The sequence below is a fragment of the Rhineura floridana genome, chromosome 3, assembly GCF_030035675.1.
Source record: "Rhineura floridana isolate rRhiFlo1 chromosome 3, rRhiFlo1.hap2, whole genome shotgun sequence".
In the NCBI taxonomy this organism is placed as follows: domain Eukaryota; kingdom Metazoa; phylum Chordata; class Lepidosauria; order Squamata; family Rhineuridae; genus Rhineura; species Rhineura floridana.
In genome coordinates this window covers 17,021,365-17,037,296 of record NC_084482.1, presented here as the reverse complement: position 1 = coordinate 17,037,296, position 15,932 = coordinate 17,021,365, and the positions used below count along the sequence as shown (strand labels likewise).

The 15,932-nt window shown below is 43.0% G+C and overlaps 1 protein-coding gene across 15 annotated transcripts in view; it reads left to right on the top strand.

Annotated features, from left to right (window-relative positions):
• R3HDM2 (R3H domain containing 2) overlaps window positions 1-15,932 on the top strand; it is a 203,183-nt gene that overhangs the window by 158,388 nt on the left and 28,863 nt on the right. For all 15 annotated transcript variants that reach the window (XM_061614635.1, XM_061614628.1, XM_061614634.1 and 12 more), the window contains 2 exons: window positions 1,441-1,676; window positions 12,803-12,963. In XM_061614635.1, coding sequence (XP_061470619.1) covers window positions 1,441-1,676; window positions 12,803-12,963 — 397 coding nt within the window. The remainder of the gene's footprint in view (window positions 1-1,440; window positions 1,677-12,802; window positions 12,964-15,932) is intronic.

Genomic DNA, 15,932 nt, shown 5'->3' with positions numbered 1-15,932 from the left:
ATTCTGCCTTGGGTCTAGCCTCTTGGTCTAGTCTCCTGATGGCATTGCTCTCAGCTTCTTCAACACTCTCAAACCCCCTCGCCTTGTTAAGGTGTGCATCCTAAAGGGGGGCTACTAGTATACAAAGCCCTAAATTACTTGGAAGGGAAGTTCTTGAAGCCTTCCTCCATATGCTCCTGTCCCAACATGCAGTGTACCATTGACAGAGAGGAGGCCCCTCCCGCGTTACTACCGCCATGGATGGCAAGGAGGGTGTGTACATGAGAGAGGGCTTTCTCCATGGCAGCAGCCTGTCTCTCTGACTCCCTCCCTAGATCATGCAGTCCCCTTCCCTGTCCATGTTCAGGCAGAATTTAAAGGTATTTTTATTTGTCAAGGCCTTTGGAAGAGGAAAGGGACTTTCAGGCACTGTTGATACCAAAACTGTCCTTTTAATAATTATTTCTGGGTATTATTGAATGTTCTGATGTTAGTTGCCCTAGCCACCCTTTGGGGAGGAAGAGCAGGCTATAAATTTTGTGAAGGAATAAACAAGCAAACATGGTCTCAGTGCCAAATAAACTGACCATCCCTCCATCAACTATTTTTGAAGGGCTTTTCTTGGGGGCCCTTTTTACTGAGATATATTCTTGGAAGCCTAGACACCTCTGATCACAGGCAGCTCTTTCTTCTCAGCTTGCATGTACCTCTGTGTAATTCTGCACTGAAGCAGCTTACGTCCCTATTATCGATCCAAGTCTGTTCTACTGAAATTCAGAAACTTTTTTGGGGGGAGGGGGACTTCTCATGATAGCCAGACTGCCAGTGTTTGGCATTTTCTTCTTACTGCTGGATTCACAGTGGCTACTGTCTTGTTCTTTTCTCACAGTGAGAGATGGGTTCCATGTTTTGAAGATGATATGCACAAGAAGCAGGATAGGCATATACCACATTGGGAAATGTCCAAACAAATTTATCACAGAAGGAAAGGTCCCAAATTTGCTGGGGCCGTATGCTTGGAGGTTGCTTACTTAATGCTTAATCTGCTCTTTGAGAGAGGCAATTCATTTTCTCTTTGATCAGAAAGGGATACCAAGATCTTGATATCAATATGCATTTTGCATTCATTATCTTTTACCTGCCTGATCTGTGTCTTAGCAGGGTAGTTTTCCTTTTAGATGTTTTTAGCAGATTAGTTTTCCTTTCCTCTCTGGGTTGGCCTTGGGCAACTATGTACATGTATGGCAGCCCATATTACCAAGAGCCGCCTGTAAAATTCACCTGCCTCCATGCTAGTACATTTGATGGCCAACACTCACTGAGCGCCTCTTCTCAGTGTAGCTACTTGTGCTCACTTTGTCTGTTCTTCTAACACAAACAGTACATTGAAATCTTGAATGTTCAGACATGCTGTATCTTTCTAGCCCCCGGTGGCATTAACCACTGTGATCTCTGCTGCAGGGGTAACCGGGATGGACTCAGTCGCGCCTCGGGCAGCCGCCAGAGCAGCACCGAGAGTGATATGAAGTCACTTGAGCCCCGGCCATGGAGCAGCACAGACTCAGATGGCTCTGCCCGCAATCTACGGCCTCCTGTCACCAAAGCCAGCAGTTTTAGTGGCATTTCCATCTTGACGCGAGGAGACAGCATCGGCGGCATTGGCAAAGGAAGTGGCACCAGCAGGACTGTCAGGCCAGGTATCGCTTCCCTCTTTACTGCCCCCATTCAGGTAAAATGAGAGGAAATGCAAGGGCAGCAGTGAGCCTGATTTGAGGAAATCCAGGATTAAAGCTAGTCCTATCCCAATAAAGAATTGTGGATTGCTTTTTTGATACCAGTGGAGAGATGCACATGGGCCTCCAGTTCATGCCTTGCTGCACCAGTCTGTTTGGCGCTATATGAAGAAGCCCTGAAGATACCCTGAGAGAAGGGGATATAGCTCAGTGAAGCACCTGATAAGCCTTGCATGGGGTAGCAAATGTGCTGGCAATGAAAATGTAGAGGCAGCTACAAGAGACAACCTGGTAGCACAGCCTGTCTCATTCCAGAAAAGATCCAGATGCCCCAGAGGTGTTCCAGGCCAGGCCTTGGGTGCACACTAATCCTATCTTCATATCACTGACCTCGGTGGCAAAATACCCATCAATTTAAAAAGCTTGAAATTGCACCAAGATTAAAAAAAAATGCACCAAGGTTTGATGAAACTTTGCTCACGATTCATGTATGGTGGTTCTATTATGCCTCTTTTCTAGTTATTATCCCATGATCAAGCAGTATGTTATTTTGTTTAGTTGTGAGGAAGGGGTAGGTGTTAATCCTTCCTCCTATGATCTATTCTGGCATGGCATATATTGCTGGCACACTCAAAAGTTCCTGCAGGCAACAATGCAAGATACAAGGCCAATAAGGTGCAATTCTAGTCATAGTTCCCAAAACATTTCAGCAGCCTTAATCAGGGGACATTTATTTTGTGGCTAGACGCAGAATTTAATTCCCAAAATTCCCCCTTCATAAAGACAACCAAAACACCTTGGAGTTTAATTAAATTAAAATGGCACCTTAGTGTCCTTGCCCCTTACATCTTTTCCTGTTTTCAAAACTCCTAAAGACTGCAAAATATAACAATTTTGTTATGATCAAGAACAGGGGTGAGGAGCCTTTGGACCTCCAGATGTTGCTTAGCTACAACTCCCATCAGCCCCAGCAAGCATGGCCAATTATCGAGGATGATGAGAGTTGTAGCAACATCTGGAGGGCCAAAGGTTCCCCATCCCTGCTCGAGAACTATATGGTATAAAGCTTCAAGGCCCTTTCCTTTCCCTTTCCAACCATTCAGCATCACATTTAGTTTGTTGCTGGTAATAATTTCCCCATAATTCCCCACTGTTGTACTTTTTAATTTAATTTAATTTTTAATCACTGTTGCTGCCCCTATCCCATTCCACCCCATTTTCTTGAATTGCCTACAAGCAGCATGAACCATTATTCCTCACTGATGCCATTTCATATGTTGGGTGCAAAACCTATCCTAAAAAATCAATAAGAGGAAAAGCCTTTTGATTCCAAAGTGGTGTAGAGTGGATGTACACCCCATGGCCTGATCTTGTCTAGGCTATCTAGATCACCTCTAGAGTAGGACGAGGTTTACAGTAAAGCACTTGCCACAAAGGAGCTTCCTGTTGCCTTCTCAGCAGCATCTCAGGGTAGAGCTAGGATAGGCTCCTGTCAAGCGGCTGGAGAGCCACTTTCACTCATTATAGACAATACTGAGTTGTGGATCAATGGTATAAAGCAGTTGTCCTTGTTCCTAGTGGCTAATACCTGGAATTTCTGGAAAATTGAATGTCATGACTCTTCTCCCTTGAGGGGAAAAAAGTGCCACAAAATGGTGAGAATTAGCTGTCCAAAATGTTGCGTTTCCCCCCCTGTTAATTCATGATGCGCATTAGCTGCTTTACAGCTTGACCGGAACGGTTGGACAATAGCACTGTTGAATTCTCATTCATGCCCAGAGGTGAGGGGGGCCATCAGTTGAACTTTGCTGTAGATACTTTGCCTGTACTGCCCCACTATTTTTGTAGGAGGAATTAATCTCCTCCCCACCTCTTTTCAAAATTACATGATTTTTGGTTCTACTTCTATTTTCCCACCTTTTAATAAAGTGTGTGATGCCCCCTCCATCCCCTCAGAATTCTCTGATGAGAACATTGGACAGATTGGATTGGATTAGATTAAGTTAATTTGCACTTCCAAGATAGGCACGTAGGAAGCTGCCTTGTGCCGAGTCAGGCCATTGGTCCATCCAGCTCAGTAATGTCTCCACTGACTGGCAGTGGTTCTCCAGGGTTTCAGGCAAGAGTCTCTCCCAGCCTTACTTTGGAGATCTGGGTTTTCAAATAATGTGGATACTGGATGCAAGTTTTGTCAAGAGAATACAAAAAGAGAATGATGTGTGGCCGGCGGTGGGTGGCAGGGGAAGGAGCCTGTCCTACTGCAGCCACCCTCCCCCCTGCCATGAGCACTGCAGCCCCACTGCCCCAGCTACTATAAATGTTGATCCATCCCTCTCTTGCTTCTGAAATGTCATCAGACGCTGCTGATATTTTTTAATCAGCTGTATAGTCCAGGGACATACTTCTAAAGGGGGAGAGAGACAGAGCATGCGGAAGTTCTTATGATGCTGAATTGACCTAAAAACCAGCACATTTCATGTTCACATGGCAACCTTGTAACTAGCTAGAAAATTCACACCTCTGCTTATACGTCTTAATTATATTTAAAAATATTGTTCTCTTTGCTCAGTCTCTTCTGTGATATATTTAATTGTAATCCTCAGACCCTCTTCCGTTGCTCTGAGGCATTGACCATCCTGCTCTGCACAGGGGATGGATGATGATTTTACAGATGTATTAATCCTTCTAGCTCAGAAAGAGGGATAATATCAATAAAGGGGGTGGCACACAGCAACATGATGTCTCCTATCTTCTTGTTGCTTCCTACAGCAGTGGGAATGACTCATATTCCCCCATCCATGTACTCACCCTGTTTACAACCATCCTCCAGCTGAACTTCAAGGGCAGGCACTGAAATGCCTGTGTTTACTTCTCTTGCCTCTCTTTCCTTTAGTGCTGCTTGTTCACAGGCATTGTTCTTCTCCCTCCTTTTCTACAACAGTGTAGTTCTGTATAAGCAGAACTGGCAGAAATCCTGGCTTTGGTCTGACTCTTCAGGTGCCTAAAAAGTTGATGATCACATCAAAGAATGTTGATGATTCCTTCCTTTCCCGCAGATGGACTGCTACCTAAATAAAGTTGATACTGATATGTAGTTTGTCTCTGACACCTTGATGGTATTTGAGGTATTTTTTCCAGCTGTATACAGAGGCTTCCAGCTGGAGAGGCATGGAGGAAGGCTTCCAGTAGTCAGTGTGATAGCTGCAGTGCCCAGGGTGGTGGGAAAGAAAAGAGGGGGTACTCCCACCCCTGCTTGTAGACGTCTTTTGCTTTTATGCACCTCTCCAGGAATTTTTATTCCATTCACAGAACAAATATAAAATTTCCATGGTACAGATGGTAGACATTTAAGTGAAGTTTTGAATGTCTGACTCCTTGGTAGATGCTGTGCCTTTTCATTAGTGAGCCTTTGTTCTTTTCCTCTTCAGTGGTTACTCTCCATTGTTTACACATCCCCATCCCAGAAACATCTCTCTCTTTATTTTGTGTGTGTGCCATTCCTTCTCCCTCAATTCCTCTCTGTTAGATCATTCCTGCGTGGAGTAGAGTACTGAATGCAGAACTAGATATTATAAAATTATATATATTATGCAATATAGTCTCCTAAGAACACCAAGAACTGGGGTGATGTAGTGGTCAAGAATATGAGCTACGGGCTGGGAAGTTCCAAGTGAAAATTCATTGGGTGGCCTTAAGCAAACCATTATCTCTGCACTCACAAAAGTGCATAAAAGTGTGAAGTATTATTAAGCAAATGTATAGTTAAATGTATTTTGAAGGTATGGAAATCTGATCATAGAACTTGATCAGGGTTTGCCTTCACACAGGTTTTATTCTGAGTTGTAGCACAGTATACCCAGGCTATAGAATGATGTTTGCATGGTGAGACCTACTTCTCTCACTTAGGATGTTTGAGTAGTTGTGTAACTAGAGGTAGGAAGGAAATCCTGTAAGTCTGGGCTTGAATATTCATCCATTTCAGTTGTCAGCCCCAAATGAAGGTTTTTTGGGGGGGAGGGGGGGACTGACACTTCACTCCCAAACCTTAGTTATTGATGCAGTTCTCTTTTCTTCAGACCTGTTCCCTGCCATTGTTCCCCTTATCTACTGTTGCTTCAGCCCCTTTCCCTCTCTTGGTTAAGGCTTCTTTCTCCTTCATAGTGATCCCAGCCAATCAGGGGGTCATGTAGTGAATGTGATAATTTCACAAGGTTGTTGAGCCAGTCAGATCTAGCTACGTGCTGATGCCACTGAGGGGAAAACAAAGTGGATTTATCATGTGGGCCTCCCAAACTGTCCACATGGGTGATCCCATCCAATGTGAAGTTGGCAGTTAACACCAAATGAAGTTTATTCAGGGCAATGCTTCCAGGTTATGTGAATACTTCTGCTGTCCTTTTGCGGCAACTCCTGAAAAATAACTGAATAAGCAGGAAGTTTCTTAACTGTGATAAAAATATTTATTAAATAAATGCAAGTGCACCACATACACACTCTTTAGCTCATCCCTAAAGTCTTTCTCTCCCTTCTGGGTCAGACTGGTTAATGGTTTGGGAAAGTGCTTTTCACGGACACACTAACTGTGACTAACATCCTTGAGTGAGCTGGAGGATATCCATTTCCTCCCAAATTAACCCTTGACATTTTGAAGAGGGCTTCTGGCATTTATTTACTGATTTATAGCCTAATCCTAAGGTCCTGTGCTGTATCTGTGGAGCATACTATATATTTGTATTACGTTTTTGTTCTGTGCTGTCTCCAAGGAGTTCACGGTGATGCACGCAGCCATGTGAGATAAGTTAGACTGAGGGAGAGCAACTAGCTCAAGGTTCCCTACTCTGGTTCATGGCTGACTGGGAGGTTCTGGGAACAATGTAAACCTTAACAAGTACTGGACCTCTGCAGCAGCTCCTGTTGGCATTTCTGCCAGTTGTTCCCCACCCTCCCCTCCCCTGTGCTTATCTACAGTAGCCAGAGACTAGATAATGTATGGCAGTCATATGCTAGTAAAGAAGGCGCTACGGATTTTCTGGGCAGAGGGCCAACTTACTTATTCCCCAGCAGTGCAAGCCTACTTTGGTACAGGTTGCTACTTGTGCAGCTCTGGGATGAGCCATTCCATAGGACCGTCGTCTTTTCTGTAATGCTACCTTTTTAAAGCGCTGTTAGTTTGAGACCTAGTGAGTTCTCATTGGGCAATGTCTCCTCCTCCTTCTGACGTTAGGCTATATGCAATGTGTAGAATCTCTTCTTTAGTAGCGCAGGCACAAAGGATATCTCTGAGGTCAAAGCACTCTACATCTAGTCATTTGCAGTTCACTTCGTTTTGATTTTATTTATATTACCCCTTATGTCTCTTATCTCTCATTTGCTCATATGCACCCTTTTGCCCACACATTTGCAGTAACTATGTACAGAGAAGAGAAACAGATGATGAACAAATGAAAAATCACTTGTGAGCACATGCGACATCTTGTCATAAGATTACTCATAAGGAAGAGCATCAGTTCGTCTCTCCTGGTGGTAAACGCGGGTGGATGTGGGAAAGTTAAGGCTCCTTCAGATACAATAGTTGTATATGTATGTTGTATGTGTGAAAAAATAACTTTTGGAATACAGAACAGACAAATGATGAGTATATGTGCCACAAGGTATCCCTAATTGGCCATGATTCCGTGCAACTTGTATCCATATAGGGAAACTGTACGTTTCCCAAATGTAACATGTGAGTCAGTCCCTAGCTATAAAGCAGTTTCATGGGACAAAACCCAGAGACTTTTTTATTGGGGACCTAAACCAGATGGAGATGGCATCAGCTGTTTCTGACATACCCCAGGAAGTAAAGTTTGTATAGATGAATCCTTGATGTGGCTCCCCTTCAGGGTTATAACAAAGCAGAACAATTAACTAGTGTTTTTTGTATTGCTAGTATCCTCTTGTGGCACAAATTTTATCCAGGGGGTGGTCCAAAGGATGCTGGTGTAAGACCTAGGTGAAGTTAGCTCATTCAGTTATTTTCATGATTAAGCCTGTAAACATATTACCTGAACCTTTCGTAATCATCTGGAAGATGGTAAAAACAAGTACATTCTTTACCTTGCAGAGGGTCTGTGGAAATAAAAGCTAGCTAATTGCTCAGATACAGCTGTGATGATGGTCCTGCCACTATATAGAGAGAGTTTTTGAAAGCCTGTCTATAAGTTCATGGAACATACTTCAGGTTCCATTTGCTTAGCATATTAACCTTTGAATATCTGGTGACCCTGGAAGAAATTATGAGCATTAGAATAACCAGGAGGTGGTGTGGTCAATTAATTGGGCTAACACTCTCATGGCCGGTGTTTGATCTGGCAGATTTTGGTTCCTTCTCTGCTAAGGCCTCATAGTGTTGACTTTTGATTAAGTCACTAATTCTCCCAAGAACATAAGAACATAATAAGAAGAGCTTGCTGGATCAGGCCAGTGGCCCATCTAGTCCAGCATCCTGTTCTCACAGTGGCCAACCAGCCTGGGGGAAGCCCGCAAGCAGGACTGAGTACAAGAACACTCTCCCCTCCTGAGGCTTCTGGCAACTGGTTTTCAGAAACATACTGCCTCTGACTAGGGTGGCAGAGCACAGCCATCGATAGCCCTGTCCTCCATGAATTTGTCTAATCTTCTTTTAAAGCCATCCAAGCTGGTGGCCATTACTCCGTCTTGTGGGAGCAAATTCCATAGTTTAACTATGCGCTGAGTAAAGAAGTACTTCCTTTTGTCTGTCCTGAATCTTCCAACATTCAGCTTCTTTGAATGTCCACGAGTTCTAGTATTATGAGAGAGGGAGAATAACTTTTCTCTATCCACTTTCTCAATGCCATGCATAATTTTATACACTTCTAGCATGTCTCCTCTGACCCGCCTTTTCTCTAAACTAAAAAGCCCCAAATGCTGCAACCTTTCCTCGTAAGGGAGTCGCTCCATCCCCTTGATCATTCTGGTTGCCCTCTTCTGAACCTTTTCCAACTCTATAATATCCTTTTTGAGATGAGGCGACCAGAACTGTACACAGTATTCCAAATGCGGCCGCACCATAGATTCATACAACGGCATTATGATATCGGCTGTTTTATTTTCAATACCTTTCCTAATTATTGCTAGCATGGAATTTGCCTTTTTCACAGCTGCCGCACACTGGGTCGGCGTTTTCGTGGTGCTGTCCACTACAACATTCTCCCAAGGGAGAATGATGTCACATCCTGGATAGTACCCCTCCACTTGGCCACAAGCAGAATCACGTAGCTGGGATATCAAGGAGTGGGGCTACCCAGATCCCTCCAATCGTTTGGTCTTCAACTGGTGGGTCAAAACCCACTTCTAAACCTTAGATGGGTCACAACAGCAGCACTACCACCATTAAAATATATGGTAAAATACTAGGAAACAGGTCCCCAACTACTTGTTTGGATTAAAAGGCTACTGCCCTCACTGAACCTACCCGGTTAGCAGACAACATGGTTGTCTTGGAGCACATTGTGGCGCTCATTGAAGGACAATAATAGAAAACCCCACTCCCCCTACCTCAAAACCTGCAAGCCCAAGTCAAACATTTTTTGTCTGTAAGATGGGGAAGTGAGTCACAGGGCTGTTATGTTGATACAATTATGTTAGGGAGACAGAATTTTAGGCTAGGTAGACTTTAGTCTGATCAAGCAAAGCAGCTCTTACATTTCATGTTCAAATGCTGCATGAGAGGTTTTGGATTACACAGAACACTCTTTCAGGTACAGGTGTTGGGAGTTGTTCCTTTTAAAAAAAAATAAAGATGTTGCATCTCTGGTTTGGTCCACTAGAGTCTGACATTGCTGGGAGGAATCAGTTTGCACACACTCCAGAAACAAGGTAGCAAAAGTGGGTTTTTGTTTTTGTTTTGAGATGTAGGACAACATTTCTGTTTGGAAACAAAGGAAATAGATTGCAAAAAAATCTACCCATCTCAAGATGGAGAGGCTGTGTAGTATTTAAATGTAACTTGTGTTAGTCTTGCAACAAATCATTAAAAGCTAGCAAGGTATGAGCACTATGTGAGATCCATGAATATATATGCTCCGTGCAATGAGCTCCTGGCCCTCTAGGAGCAAGTTCATTCCCTTGAGACCAAGGTGTCTGGCCTGGAGAACAGAGAGAGTCAGACGTTGTTGCATGAGGCCTTCAGGGGCCTGATAGCAGTGTCCCACTTCTCTATAACTGTTCTTCAATCTTCGGATGTTGGTAGACTACAACTTCTATCAATCCCAGCCAGCTTAGCCGATGGCCAAGGATAATAGGAGTTGTAGACCCACAACATCTGTGGACCCAAAGTTGAAGAACAGTACTTACCCTACCAGTTACTTGGGCATAAGCGGGAAGAGAGCTATTGCACACATGTCCTGCTTTCTTAAGAACTTCCCATAACTATTTGGTTGGCCTTTGTGAGACAAGAATGCTGAACTTGATAGGCTTTTGGTCTGATCCAGCAGGGCCTTTCTTGACGATCTTACCTATATCTTTATCCATGTATGTGCAAATATAAAAATCCAGTTATAATGCAATAAGAGACTAGGCATGAATCCCTGTTTTGATGTGGATGGGACGCCATTGAGGTTAACTGCTGTTGTCACACATATATAGACAAATACATACATTTACTATTTCTTTCTTATACCCCACTTTCATTAGTAGAGCATTCAGTTCATTAGAGCAGCATGCCGTTGCATGTCCATTCTTAGGTTATACGGATTCTCTTGTGCCAAACAAAAACAAAACTTACACATTGGCTGAGTGGTTAGGGGAGGACCCTTGCCATTTTGATTAACTGTCCCTTGTCCCAGGTTGGTGTCTCTTATAAAAGGCCTATGGAGATTGACAGAAAGAGCATGTAAAGTTATCAATGCAATTTTTATTCAACCCCTAAACTGAACTAATATATTTAAATTAATAGCTGCTGGTAAAATTGTCCAGCTCCGCACTTAGTACAACTATATTTGAAATTCATGAATTTTAACACACACAAAAATATTTTAGCTCCTTAATGAAGTCTCCTTAATGAAGGCTCTAATTGAGATGTTGCACTAATGACATTTCCCTAGGAGTCCTTGGTATATACAGGAGAATAAAAATAGTGTTCCTCAGTGTTAGGTTTACATGTGCATATAAGATGCATTGCACACAGAATGGACAGTGAGCTAATTTTGACTGGAGCAGTGATTCCTGAGCAGAGAGTAGAGGGCGACAAAATCTGACCTAGAATTGTGTGTTTTTTTAAATTAACAAATACAGTCACTGGACTAAATTATACATTGGGCTGGCTTGTGTACATATAGTTGATTTTTATTTCCCCACACACTGTTTGCAGTTTGTTTGGCAGCCTTTTCACTTTATAGCTGAGAGTTTTTTGTTTTAGTGATTGTGGGGATGATGGGAGATGAATGTTGTTATGTGCCTTCAAGTCGATTATGACTTATGGCGACCCTATGAATCGGCGATCTCCAAGAGCATCTGTCACGAACCATCCTGTTCAGATCTCGTAAGTTCAAGTCTGTGTCTTCCTTTATGGAATCAATCCATCTCTTGTTTGGCCTTCCTCTTTTTCTACTCCCTGCTGTTTTTCCCAGCATTGTTGTCTTTTCTAGTGAATCATGTCTTCTCACTATGTGTCCAAAATATGATAACCTCAGTTTCATCACATAATCTTTGGAGACTGTGCAGCAAGGATGAAGAACAATTGGCCCTCCCAGATTTTGGTGAAACTGTAACTTCCATTATCCCTGACCAATGGCTATGCAAGCTGAGACTGATGGGAACTGGAAGAGCAAGTACCCCATCCTTGTCACAGAAGAATGGTTGATTAGGGTGAGGTGAAATGATTGTGTGTGTGTGTGAGAGAGAGAGAGAGAGAGGGAGAGAGGGAGGAGAGAGAGAGAGAGAGAGAGAGGAGAGAGAGAGAGGAGAGAGAGAGAGAATATCACAGACATGCTCCCATTCCAGTAATTGTTTATGGTGTCTGAAGCATTACGTGGCTGTGGCTTTATAGTATTATCATGTAGTTAAATATGAGTGTGTGACAATCTGTGACATCACACTGCCTACATTTGGCTGTGATTGTTGCCTGCTCCCAGCTGCTGCTTTCCCTGATCTGCAGTTTCAGTACCTTAAAAAAATAAAATAAAATAAGACATTAACTTCCACCTGAAGCAAACAGCATGTAACATAATTGTTATGGAGGGTTGTGGGGTGTTCTTTGTTTTGGGGTGAAACTCCCTCCTTCCCTTTCATGCCCTTTTCCAAATTTTTGTGGGTAAAAACTCAGCTAATAACTGTGCTTGCTAGATACATCCGGCATGCTTCTGTTCCAGTGAGGGCTAGCCCGAGAAGACTATGAATAAGATGCCTTTTGTATCAAGTATTCAGACAAATCAGTCAGTCGGATCTGAACCAAGTATTAAATCCCACAAAGATCCCTCAATTGTAAGTTTTAAAAGGAGAGGGTGCCATGGGAGGATGCTATTAGGCAAGCATGGAGACAGAGTAAGAATAAGAATTGAAAAAGGGAAATTATTGCTATGGCCAAATGTCTTTTTGTAAAGATGCATTTTCTTGCAGGTGTTGAAACTTCCTAAAATGGATATTATGAAGAAAATTAAGTTTTTTTAAAAAAACTTGTCTTGCATCTGCAAGAGTCTCAAGTGAATTGAAATAGGAGTCTGCAGGCTTATTGTTATTGTCAGGTTATGTTTATTTTTATTTATATGCATTTATTAATACAAAAAGTGCTCAAAAGCAGGTCACACAAACCGCAAAACCCATACTATTTTACTTTGTTACATTGATAAGTGAAATACAGTGTCGTGCACCAAGGTTTCAATTGCACCAGGGCTCATTATTGAAACTGTTACAGAAAGACCCAGCCCAGCCCTGGAGTTCCCCTGAGCATGCCTGGAGATATTTCTGCATATATTTAGGGTAACAATCCAGGATTTTCAATCCATAAGGTGTTTCTTCTAGCCAGAAATAATGCAGGTTTTTAAACATTATTATTGTTAACATATCCCGGGTACATTTGTTTCCTTGTGAAGGTCTGTCCCTAAGTACCCCAGAAGCCTGCTGCCAAGTCTCCTCTGTTCAGTCTGGCCGAGGCCTTTTGCCATGTGCTGCTCAACAACAGCAGCAGCAGCATCAACCACTTCCACCCACACCCCAGCAACAGCCGGCAATGAGTAATCACATCATATCACAGGTGAGTCACTGTTCAATGTCACCAGGTTCTAGAGAACTCTTCCTTGTGGTTCCTTAGCCAGGAAGTTGAAGCAGAAGAGTTGGGTTTGAGCACTCTTACTAGTGTACACAACTTAAGCAGTTTTGTTGTGATTGTCTGCATAAACTGGTTTTCTTAGTCTCTCTCCTCCCACTCAGTCCCATCAAATTGTAACACACAACTGGGTTATTGTAGCAAAACCTGGCTTCCCACAATATACATTTTGGGGTGCCCCTGCCTCAGTGAGCAAATGTTTGCATACGTCAGGGATGGGGGACCCGTAGCCCTTCAGTTGTAATGTCGGACTGGATTCCCTGGCTATTGGTCATGCTGGCTGAGGTTAATGGGAGTTGCAGTCCAACAACAGGTCCCCCACCACTGGTATAAGTCCTAGCATGGCATTGCAGGGATTCAGTAGCATCAGCTGCAGACATGTGACTTAGACAGGGCTGTGTATGCTCTGCACTTCCAAAAAAAAAAGTTCTGAATTCTGTTCCATCAAAAGTAAACATTTGCAGCCTAGATGAATAATTCAACCTTAGTTCTACTAGCAATGGAGAAGGGAAAGGAAGGGATAAAGAACATTTTCAGTCCTCTATCCTGGGCACTAGAATTCACTCTGGCTTCCTGGATCTCATCAGCCATTGCCCATATTTAAGTATTTTTTGCAGTCATATGGACTGTAAACTTGCCCCCCCCCCTTTCCAAGGAAAGCTTAGATTTTCAGGATGCTTGAACAAAATTCCACGTCTTTTTAAAAATGTTGACACGATCTGGGGAATGCACACAGCTATAGCATTAGTGCAGGAATTTCTTAAACCGTGTGTGTGTGCATGCGAGCATGTCTAGGTATGCAGAGTTGCATAATATAGAAGGGACAAGCTCCATTCTGACATCTTGCCTTGTGTTGGACAGGTATTGTGGGCTTCTTTGTACAGTAGGGCCCCGCTTATACGGCGGGTTGGGGACCAGGCCCCCGCCGTAAAGCGGAAATCACCGTAAAGTGGAACCCATAGACTATAATGGGGCTGTCACACGAAAATGACGTGAAAATGTCACAAAATGCTGCAAAATCGGCTTTAAAAAGGGGAATTTCCTACTGCCGCATTAGCGGAACGCCGGAATGCGAAGCGCCGGTAAGCGGGGCCCTACTGTACTGTGGAAAGGGGCCAGGAGATCAGTGAGAATCAGTTCAGGGTGTGGTTGACTTGCAGGGATCAGTTGTACTTAATAAGCCTAGTTTGAGTGATTATATATTGTTAATAAGCCAGGATATGAATGAGCCTCCTACGTATACATGCAGCCCCTTTGAGTGGCCATTGAAACAAAAAAGAATTTATTCAACCATAGCTGTCCATTTCAAACAGATGGTTAACTATGTCTACAAGTTTCAAAACAAGTGAGGTTCCTAAACCATGGTTTGAACTTGGCTTGGGATTCTGGCTTGTTCTGAAGTTGGAAACCATAATGAAGGTTGGTAACCTTAATTGACAACATCCATATTGCATTCAGATGTGCTACGAAGGGAAGAGCAAAGGAGCTGTATACATGGGCAGAAAGCTAGTTCATGTCTTGGCTTATTAAGCTGAGATACAGTTATCTGAATGCAGCTAATGTGTTCTTCCTTTCACAAAGGGTCCTATGGGGAGATACGCTAAAGAGTCTGGTACTGGCCTCCTTCAAATGGTGGAACAAGCTCAAGAAAGCTAGGCAGGTTCAGCCAAAACACAAAGATGGTTTATGTGTAGGGAGCCTAGAATGTGTTTTGTGGGGTCTTTATAGTTCTGCATGTGGGAATTGCCTGCAACTAGCCACAGAAGAGCAATCTGGAACATCTGAGACACACATGGGAGGCTCTGGCCATCCTCCGGAGCAGTGTGTTTGTGTTAAACTGCTCTGTCCTAGGGGTGCAGCCAGTTTCCTTCCTATGCAGCTTCCTTCAATCACCACAGAGAGCAGCAGCAGCGAAATATTTGCCCAGAGATCTCTTTTCTTTTGTTGCTTGACAGACCTTTTAAATTTAGCTCTAGCAGAGTGTGTGGTATAATTTTATTTAATAATTTTAGAGGAAATATAGTAATTCAAAACAAGAGAATTGTTGGTTAGACTCACTTGAGCAGGGTCACTGGGAGCAAAGATGTGAAATGTTTGGTTGGGAGATTTTTTCCAAGATTTTCTAAAGTGTAAATCCTGAGGAAATTTGAAATGTATGCAGTACTTCCTAATCAAACCTAAACTTGCTTGACTTCCACTTATTCTGGTTTGATTTAAGTCTAGTGCATGGCTACAGTTGAACATCACACTAACCATAGTTTCATGTGACATGAATGAGCCTAGACAGTTGGGTGAAACTACTAACTGTGGTTAAGAAAAATTGGTCCAGGCTCCTTCCAGCCATGCAGGAGGAAGAGAGAGGAAACGGGGTGGCGGGAATGATGCGAGCCCAAGACTCGTTTATGTCTCTCTAAACTATGGTTTAACGTGATGTTCAAATGTAGCCAACATGCTCCACCTTGGTGAATTGCGTATTTTTGAGAATTTGCCACCTAGATCAGGAAAATGCTTATTTTACATCATTGCTCTGATCAGGGCAATTTTAAAAAAATTAGAATTCATTTTTGTAAGGCTTAGGAGCCAGCTAGGAGTAGAATCCTATTTCCTGACCTATGCAGCAATTCTGGTGCCAGTTCCCAGGCAGGTTTTTTAAAAGTCTCCAAGGGCTGCTGGGCACCTGAATTTTTGCTTATTGACTGATGGAATGTATGCATGATCTCAAATTCCTCAGAGTATCCAGCATCTTGCTGTTCCAACTGCATTTCCCTTTGGCCAAACTTTTCCAGAGCACTTATTTCATGGTTTTTGTTTTTCTCTAAAACAGATGAAAAGCCAACTCAGTAGCTGGTGGTGTCTTTTCAGACCTCTTATGTCTGTAATGAAAATGACTAACCTTG